Source organism: Gossypium raimondii, chromosome 12, assembly GCF_025698545.1.
Source record: "Gossypium raimondii isolate GPD5lz chromosome 12, ASM2569854v1, whole genome shotgun sequence".
NCBI classification, from domain to species: Eukaryota; Viridiplantae; Streptophyta; class Magnoliopsida; order Malvales; family Malvaceae; genus Gossypium; species Gossypium raimondii.
This window is the reverse complement of record NC_068576.1, coordinates 25,282,931-25,293,079: the sequence shown is the minus strand read 5'-3', so window position 1 is coordinate 25,293,079 and position 10,149 is coordinate 25,282,931. Positions and strand designations below refer to the sequence as shown.

The window sequence follows — 10,149 nt, the reverse complement described above, 5'->3', positions numbered from 1 at the left end:
GTTGCCAACAAGGTGCCCTTGGTATGGTCTTTCTTCGAGTATTTCCCTTCTTTGTTATGCGAACAACTTTAGTGGGAGAAGTAGGTGTAGCTTCTTGTAATGTTTTTTTGCTTTAGGACTTTTGGGATGATATTCAGTCATTCATCTACAAAAATAAATATAATCAATTAAAATTACAAAATGGTCAAGGGTCATAATTCCATCAAAGTTTTATACTAATAGATATGTTCCACACAAATATCCATCAACAATTTAAATTAAAGCGTTCAAAATTAACTCAAAACAAAAACAATGGAATAACTTACTTATAAAATATACTAATTTAACTTATCGAATATATTAACGAAACTTATAATTGAGTAAAGGTAACAAAAGTTTTTAAAAATGGGAATAAAAGCCAAAATTTTAAAACTCTTATTTAAAGAGTTGTGGTTCACATAAATAATAATAAAAAGAAATAAAGTTTACAATAATTAATATAAAATAAATCAATAGTCAAAGATGAAAGAAGCCATAAGTCCATAACACCTATTTTGGGAGATTGGAGTGAGATTTCCAATCATTTCAACTAATATTTATAATGGATAGAGATTAACAAGTTATTTTAGCCTGCAAATTATTCTCATCCATATGTTTAGGAATAGAATTTGAATGAACTAAAATTCCATCACGTTTGTCACATACTATTTAAATAAATGTAATAAACATAACATTATTAGGTATCAACAGGTTAAAGGTTTGTAATTTCTAGTTTTGGCCAATACATACTTTGTTACAATATAACAAATTGGATTAAGTTGAAGACCTGAGTGACAAGATAGCGTAAAACGTTTTTTTCTTTCATGTTGGCACATTTGAGTGTCTCTGTCTATTTTTCAAACACACTATTTGAAGAATTATGATTCACATGTTGTTTAAGATTAAAAAGTGCATGCCTAACTATACTTATCAGAAACAAATAATGCAATGGGTCACGTTTGTTTTCAACTTTAATAAACGTGAATACAACAACTCCATCCATGGCCTGGTCTTCATCTGAAATGTTGCATTAAAGTAGTTATATCTGTTTTTGCTTTTGCAAAATTAATTTATTTAAAGAGTTGATTAATTTAATTTGAATTGGTTTTTATAATATATATATATATATATATAATATATGTATGACTTAAATGAAGCTAAACGGTATATATATGCATTAATATATATATGCGCATGACTAATATATATATATATATGCATTACTTAAATGAAACTAAACCTGCTAATAATGGTATATATATATATGCATGACTTAGAAACTAAACCTGCTAATAATGGTTAATTTAATTAACCTGGAATAATGAGAAAGAATAACAGAAACCTGGAAACTTTGATTAGTAAAAACAGACCCTTAAATTCATACAAGGCAGGCAGGCAAGGCGATCTTCAAGTGAGAAGTTGTTAAATTTGTTAAATGTGTGATGAGCTAACTCAGTTGGGATTCCCTCTAGCATTGATAATCAAATTCAAAGGTGGATTTTCGATTTTTCATGCAGTAAGGAGCAAGAAGAAGATCCAAAAAGAGCACAGTAATTGTTTTTAGAATGTAAAGGTAAAAACTGAAAACACTCACTCACTCACACGCACAAAGCAAAAAAAAAAATACAGTCTCACCTTAAACAACTGATGGTGGTTGTGGCCTGTGGAACCGTGGTCGTGGCCTCGTGGGCCAAAACAAGAAATCAAAAAAGAGTAAACAATTGGAAGGGGGGTCGTCGGGTGTGGGGAAGGAATTAAAATCTTTGAGTAAAGAAGAAAAGAAAAATGAGTGGGGGGTGGGGGGGGGGGAGGGGAGAATTTGGAACTACAGAAAGAAAATAAGCTGCAAGACCAGGGCTGATGAAAAAAAAAATTAATTTAAAAATTAAAATTTATTAAAATAAGGTAATTTTATCCTTTCTTATTTAAATTTCCAGATAATTCGAATTGTGTAATTCATATCCGAGTTAAACTGAAAATTTTTATTTTTTTTTCGAGTCGATCCAAATAACTTGACCTATTTGATTCAAATTTTAAATTTTTTATCGAATTTTTCGAATTGAGTCAAATTTTGCTCACCCCTACACTTGTGCATGCAATAATTTTCCATTTTTTTTTCCCGTAACCTCTGCACCTGGCAATTTGCAATGCACATTCCAAATACAAATACTTTATTCAAACGACACAAAGAACTTTCCGGGAGCAAAATAGTCCAATGCAAACCCTTTCTAAAAAAAAAAAAAAAAGTTGCCCAGTTCAGTAACATGGCCACCTTTGGATTTGAGAATCTCTAATAGAAATAAAACTGGACTTTATGCATATTGTATAATGACTGAGATTTTGTAAAGGGTCCTGTCCTGAATAGGCTTCACAGCACTCAACAGAACCAGAAATCCGCTCTCAATTAGGTATACAGTCTCAGGCGTGTCGTTATTGGCTGCCGGCACATCGGACATGATGAAATTGTCACCCCACAGTCCTTGCAAGTCTTGAACAACAAAACATAATATACCATAAGCATATTTTCTATAACTGTTAAGTGGTGCATATAAAACAGTCCATAGAGCAGTGTTGAAGTATGCATATACTAACACTTCATATTGAAGTAAGACAGGTAAAAGTATTATAGAAGCCCCTGTAGTAGGAGTCATATTGCATTTTGCCCCCTCTACTACAAAAAATAAGTAAATTAGTCCCTATACATTAGATCAAAGATCAAATTGGTCCTTTTTGTTAAAAATTCCTAGTATAGGAGCCTCCATGGTACCTTTACCAAATAAGACATCAAGACATCAAGACATCAAACTAGAAATCTAAGATGTTAATTAAGAGATTCCCAGGCATATAGATAGATATGAAAACAAGATGAAGATGAAAGCATATTACAGATCATTCATCAGAAGAGATAATCTCTAGATATTGTTCTCAATGCAGTCACCTAAGAATCTATACCGACCACTGTATTTTGAATTAGTTATAGAAATCTGAAGAAAACATTATATAATTTGATCAAAATGCACCTACCATGTGACCACATCCAAAAGCCATGTCTTTTGGGTTTACCAAGCAGATAGCACAAACCTTCAAGAAGCAAATGCATATCCCCACACCAGGATATCAGTTTGAAAGGATATTTCTGTGAAAAAGAAAGGAAAACTTATTCGGAAAAAGAAGTAAAAGAAAACCCTATTACCGGTTCTGCTGCGGAACTTATTACAGGTTGTGCAGGGGCTGTTGGCTGCACTGTTTCATAATTAGTCATGTGTGGGATCGATCGAATGGAATTATCATGTTCGATCACTTCTCGTGGAGGCGGAAGTGGTCTTGCAAGTCCACGTTCTAGTTCTCTACTGCATATTTTTAACAGTTTACAATAGTTTCAATTTGAAATTAGGTATTAACTGAAAGATGGCTTTCTGGCCTTACTTATCAAAACTAATACTCAGGGTAGCTCTGTACTGATACGGAATTTCCATGAGAGCAGCAAGAGCAAAGGCGGCTTCTTTCTTTGATGTTTCCGTGTTCTCAGACATGATTTTTGTGAAGTCGACAAACTGCAAAGAATTGGTGGCGCAGATCATGATCAAAGGTTTCACTTACTGTCACAAAACAAGGTGGAAAAGACAATCCTTCGTAAAGAGATCACCATTCGTGAAAACTACATTGCAATGTAGTGTCAATCCTATGATAATGACCAAGTATTCCCATAAATCAAACAATACTGTTTAGATATATATTAGAAAACTAAAGACAAATTAAACTTAATAGGAGAAAGGTTGCTCTTTGCATATTGATTTAGAGAAATTGCTGACATACCTGGAAGTTGTCAAAGGCGCGATGTGGAATATTATCATCAAATTGTTGCATTGAATCCCATGGTCCATCCCCCACTCCAATCAAAATAATTGAGAGAGGATAATGACTGTTTATTGAATATCATGATCAATATGACAAGAACACAATAAAATCTTAATCACTACAAAGAAGTGATAACAATTCTTTACCTAGCAGCAACAATAGAATCTACAGTTTCTTGTTCTTGTGGACTAAGCCTTCCACGCGGTACATCAGGGTTCCTTGTAACCTAAGCAATCAAATAAACATTTGGCAAGACTGATGAATAGAAGAAAATGAAAGATTTAAAACTAAGTACATAAAGCATGTTTTTTAGACCTGTCCATCTGCAATGATGACAAGAACATGGTACTGTCCATTACTGCCTTCCACGATGTCTATAGAAGCATTAATAATTGGAGCAAATGAAGTTGGACCTAGTAACAAGGATACGAACTTATCATATTCGCATCTCTGTGATCATATCCAGACAACTCAAAAATATCCTTTCAAGTATATTCAACTGACTTTTAAAATAAAAAATTATAAGTTGGAGTTTCTTTTCTGTTTTCTTTTTTCAATTCTCAGTCACCCTTACTTTTTCCCATTAATGTTTTACTAGACCTCCCTAGTTTTCTTAAGATTCGAAAATTATCCTAAAAGTTTTTAGGTCTTTACTTTTATATCTTTTTTGCCTCCTTCCTCAATTTTCTTATCAAATTTCTTGCCTATTTCAAACAACTTATTACATTTCAATTTTTATTTTCAGAACTTTTCCTGATACGGAAACTCATTTTACATGACTTGAATTCCTCAATAGATATATTTAAGCTTATATATAGAAAGTACTCAAATTTTGTAATTTATCACAAACTAGTTTATTTGCATAATTAATTTCAAACATAATCATACATTCAATGTAGATAAAATTCTGACTGCGTATAGTAAGCTGTGAGTGATTAATGTGTCCAAACACATAAATAAATTTCATTACTAATTGATATTATCTAAATATAAATGTAAATTTTAATTAAGTTTTCAAAAATTAAAACCGAGTCATTTCTCACAAGAAAATCAAGAGCAAAATCAAGAATTTAAATAACATTTCTATAAATACTTTAACATGATTGAAACAATTATGTAATAATTATATTCTCTCTTAAACAAGAGTGTTCCTACCATTCAATCATGGTTCCGTACTAGACCCAACATGATAATTCTTTTGCCACATTTATACATTATTATGAAGCTCAAATGTGCATAAATGCATGAATTGGTAATTTTATTCCAAATTTTGAAGTGTACTATGTCACCCCTTTGTTCCAATTAAAATTGATAATTTTCTTTTCTTTATCCTTCAATTAACAGAAAATTTGGATGCTCTAAATGTTGATAAACAAAAGAACAACATACACCGAAAGGAGAATGTGTGATACCTAAAATAAGAATTCAGATTGGATATATGTGATATAAAAAAAGAAAGATTTGGAATGAGTCAGAGAACTATTAAAAGATATCATTCAGTAAGAAAACAGGCATGTCAACAGGAAACAAAGACTGAAGAAGCCACGAATGGATGCCATAAGAAAAGAGGATAAGTCTACCAAATTAAGTCTTGAATAAAGCGCAATGGCAATGCAATCTTCATAGCTATTCCACATGAGGGGAAGTCTGACACATGTATTTTACCATGTCTATTTATTCATTTGAAGAAAACATTTATGATTACACTATTGCTTTATGAGTATATAATTTGTTTCATACTAGTTACTATTCATGAGCATTAATATTTCAAGAAATAAAAGTATATGATAATCATGAAATTTAGAACAATTTCTCTGCCAAAGAAATTAGAAGACAAGGATAGATATGTAAACCACAATGGTGTATGGCCTAGAAAGTGCTTAAATAAATTGAACAGAATAGAAGGAAAGATGTTCAAAACCTGCCAACTTTATGTGCGGAACAATCTCTTTATACCGTGCAAGAGCTTCCTCAAAACCATGACAAGGTCGGTGATCAGGATAAAAGCTGAAAACGTATTTATCATGCGTTGATGCTACCAAAAACAAGCATAATGAGAACTTATTCAAGCAAGAGAGAGATCACTGAGATAGATAATGCTAAAAAAATACTAACCATCACCAAAACCAAAACAAGGTATTAAATTATCTTCATCAAAAGGAGATAAAGTACGACCAATTATAGATATTGCTTGCTCATAAGGATTAGGTGAGTTCCCAATAGCATGAAGGCTTCTTCTGTTGAATGAATACCGCCCTATAGTCAACAAAATGTGAGTTTCTTTCATACTAATTATTTGTAGTGTAAAAGAACCACATATTAAGATAAAATTGGACCCCGGAAAAAGGGGGGTAGATGACTACCTGTCCACTCATTGCTCTTAGTGAAGTCAATACCAAGTATTAAATTGGATGATTCAAGTCCTGCCTCTCTCAATGCTGAAATAACCTAATTAAAGTGTATAATAGTTCTTGTTACCAAATGCATTCATTAAAAAATACATCTATTAAATAAATACACCATACAACAGCATTATAAGCACATGCAAACACAAAGTAACTCGTCAAACTCAGAATCCAAAAGATGAGAAATAGAAGAGAATGCATCATAATGACATTTTCTATGATACTAGGACCACATTGCACTTCAATTGCTGGTACATTTTCTAATGGTATAGTGACCTCAAAATTTATTTATCCTTTTTTTTTTTTTCTTATTTTTAGTAATCACTGCCAATTTTGTGTCTGATTATTGTCACAATGTATATTACAATAATGCACCTTGATGTCACACTTTTTGTGCTTAGGACCTCTACTGTAGCTAGCAACTGTCATCCATCTTAACCACTTTCAAATAAGTACATGCTCGTAGAAATAATTACAATGATCTTTAAAAGGTCTGATTTTTTGTGGCAATTCTAAACCTCCAAAATCCTCGAGCATACAAATTCAAGGTCTGGATATAATTAAGTTCCCAATCATAGATGTCAACTTTAAAGTTATACTTTAAGCTCCAAAGTCCAGCAATGTTATAATATAAAGTGATTTTAGCTTGCAAATGCATTATTTTAGTACAATGAATATGCAACTGTAACTGCTAAAACTAACTTCCCAGCTCTATATCATTGTGTATATGATAAAAAAGAGTCTAGTCATAGACAACAGTTATACACCAACATTTCAGTTCAAACTAATATTTCTCTTTTGAAGCTTCTTCAATGACTAGCAAAAGGTGATCCATGAACCTATCCTTCAAGCAATACCCAAAAGCACCTAATAATGAAGGTGAGTAGTCATTTTACTAAATGACGAGACACCAACATTTCAGTTCAAACTTATATTTCCTTCCAAGTTTCTTAAATGACTAACGAAAGATGATTCTATCCTTTAAGTAACACATAAAAGCACCTAGTAATGAAGAATGACTAGTACTAAATGATGATTCAAACAAATATTTCTCTTTTGAAGCTTCTTCACTGACTACCAAAAGAAGATCCTATCCTTTATGCATGGCCCAAAAGCACCTAATAATGAAGAATGAATGGTCATTTTACTAAATGATGATAATAAGTTTGCCAGGCACAATATCTGAAGGATATAAACATTGATCTGTTCCTCTATGTCAAAATATACTTGGATTAGAAGGAAAAACAATAAAATTAGTCAACGATTTCTTAACCCTTCTATTTTCATATATTGGACTACTTAATCTTTAGTCCAAAACAAAATTTCTTTTCTGCTGAATCCTTGTTTACTGCTGAACATGTGATCTTAGTTCTACCTCAATCCCTCTTTGTTTCCCCATGTATTTAATTACTCCAGCTAATGTGCATCATCAACCTGCATTCAATAATTAACCAACCGGTTCTGGAATTGATTTTTTGCTGTTCAATATGTTTAAATTTAAGGTATCAGTTCGAAACATCAGAACAGGACACTTTTCTATCTAGACTAGCAATTGACTGTGAAAGCGTTATTTTTCAAACAAGACTTTGCAGCCACCCAAAAAAAAAAAACAAAGAATATGCCATTCTATAATAGTATGAGCCATATTTTCACCTTATGATTTGTACTATAAACAAATAATATCTCCTATTATCCAAATTAATAATTCAAAGCTAAAGTAACAGTAAAAACCTGATCCAAAGAACTAAAATTGTCAGGTATAAACGGGGCTTGCTGCCTGGGTTGATAGTTTCGATCCATTGAACTTCCTGCTAGGGATGAAGGTTCATAAGAAGGTTGATGCCAAAAGTCAGTTTGAAGCGAATCATCATATCCTGATTCTGTATTTCCCATACCTGAGGTGAGGAATTGGTACCTAACAGAAACACATCTTTACAAGTGTCAGGAAATGCTAGTTTATTCTTTCCTCTTTCATTTTTTTTCAAAGAAGACTAGTTTATTCTTATATACAAATACCGCATAAGGCACAACACTTACAGTTTCTTTTTCAAGCATTTACTCTCTCAGAGCTTCATTCATTAACTTGCATTGCAAAGAGTTTCATTCCAGCATATATGAATTCAGCCTCAGGTGAGAAACTAAAATCTATAACCAACTACTTTAAAAAATAATAAGAGCTAGGATACAAATAACTTCAAGAACTGCTACAATGCATGCAGAGATGAATTTACAAGATTCCGAATTCAAAAGCAACAATAATTTTGAAAAGGGGTAATAAAAAAAATGTGTGATCTTACTTCTAAATGGAACAATTCTAATAGCAATATTTACCATTTAATCAATGATTTTGGTTACAACTGATCACTTTTACTCTATAGAAAACTCGTGGAAATAAAACGCCAATTCAATACAGATAGGAGAAGCCATTTTCTTTAAAAAACTAAATAAATCAAACCCAAGTCAAGATGATACAGATTAGCCCTTTCTTCTTGCACGAAAGATCATACAATTCCCGAAGGAATTGAAGTTACATATCTTTTCCAGTTTCAAATTAGAGTATTTATGTGTTTCCATGACCCTTTTAAGACCCCAAAATTTTGGACAAATTCCCACTAGAAAATAAGCAATAAAGAAAACATTAAATCAGAAAAGCAAATATATACCCCTAAAAAATCCGAAACAGTTTAACAGAGCCACAACCATTATCTATCTGAAGTTTGTTTATCTATCATAAATCCTATAATTTCCATTTTAAAAGCAATAGGAAGCTAAGAAACCATAGAAAATAAAATAAAAACTAAAACGTTCAAAGCTGGATTAGTCATTCCAAAACTCCCCCTTTTTAACTTCTTCGATAATCATATCCAGCAATCAACTAGAAATTTATGGGAAAAAAATGGATTTCTCATTTAGATGAAAACAACTTTATACTCAGTTTCTTTAATTAGACCCATTTCTATTTTCATCCAACTTCCTAGGAATAAGAATATATCTAAATTAATTCAAATTCCATTCCTTCAATAAAAATCATATATAAACAAAAGAAATGAAGGCAGAAACAGATCAAAGATAGTAAGAGTAATCCCACAAATGCAAAAATTAAAAATTAAAAAGAAGAAGCCATTTGCATGTAAACAAAGGGAACTTTGTAGAGAAAGTTACCTTTCTGACTAAGAGAGAGAAAAGAAAGATAAACAGTGATGAAGATTCAATTGGATTGAAATCTGTTTGAGTATAAAAAACCGATATTCATGAATAAAGACGCTTTTGTTGACGATTTTTTAAAATTTTTCATGGCTTTTCTTTTCTAGTTTCTTGTCCGACGGTTCACTAGTCTTATTTCAGTTTCAACACCCGAATATTCTAGTCCTACAGGACTACTTCCTTTATTTGCTGTCACAGTCCAGTAATTATCGTTGGATTCATTATCTTTTGCTGCCATGTAGATTTGTAACAGATTCGTTGACTTTGCTAGGCAATAGTGATCAGAATGTGGACCAGGTACGTTATATATACATATATATCATATAATATAAAAATATTCCTAAAAAAACTATCCATATTTCTTTTTCTTTTTAACTCTATTAGTATTGATATTGTTACTATGGTAAGAATGTGTGAGTGTTCGAGCGCTCTTTATTCTTTTATTTAAAAGTTAAGAAAAATTATGAATAAATCTAGATATAATATAAAAAAATTATTCATCAAATTGATGATTGAAAAAAGAGTGCATCGTTATTTATTAAATAAAATATCATTACAAAATATAATGAGTTATACAAATCAATAGAGCAAACCACCAATTAAAATTATTCTATCACTCAAAAGAGCATAATAGATTGTATTTAGACCTAATCATAAATCAGGT

At 31.6% G+C, this 10,149-nt stretch overlaps 1 protein-coding gene across 6 annotated transcripts; it reads right to left on the bottom strand.

The window, feature by feature from the left end:
* Positions 1 to 2,038: 2,038 nt before the first annotated feature.
* Positions 2,039 to 9,607, bottom strand: LOC105763573 (E3 ubiquitin-protein ligase RGLG3). Of its 6 annotated transcripts, none has more exons than XM_012581822.2 (13): positions 9,444 to 9,605; positions 8,177 to 8,196; positions 8,013 to 8,089; positions 6,240 to 6,324; positions 5,992 to 6,132; positions 5,798 to 5,911; positions 4,192 to 4,289; positions 4,023 to 4,102; positions 3,835 to 3,940; positions 3,445 to 3,572; positions 3,212 to 3,368; positions 3,043 to 3,099; positions 2,039 to 2,506 (listed from the first exon to the last, which is right to left on the bottom strand). In XM_012581822.2, the coding sequence occupies exons 3-13, from the start codon at positions 8,079 to 8,081 to the stop codon at positions 2,423 to 2,425; spliced, it is 1,119 nt and encodes a 372-aa protein (XP_012437276.1). In that variant the 5' UTR covers positions 8,082 to 8,089; positions 8,177 to 8,196; positions 9,444 to 9,605; the 3' UTR covers positions 2,039 to 2,422. The 6 variants fall into 6 exon arrangements, with proteins under 6 accessions (XP_012437276.1, XP_012437278.1, XP_012437277.1 ...); XM_012581824.2 differs by having other exon boundaries at positions 8,177 to 8,211; positions 9,444 to 9,596; XM_012581823.2 differs by lacking the exon at positions 9,444 to 9,605 and adding an exon at positions 8,319 to 8,366.
* Positions 9,608 to 10,149: the final 542 nt, after the last annotated feature.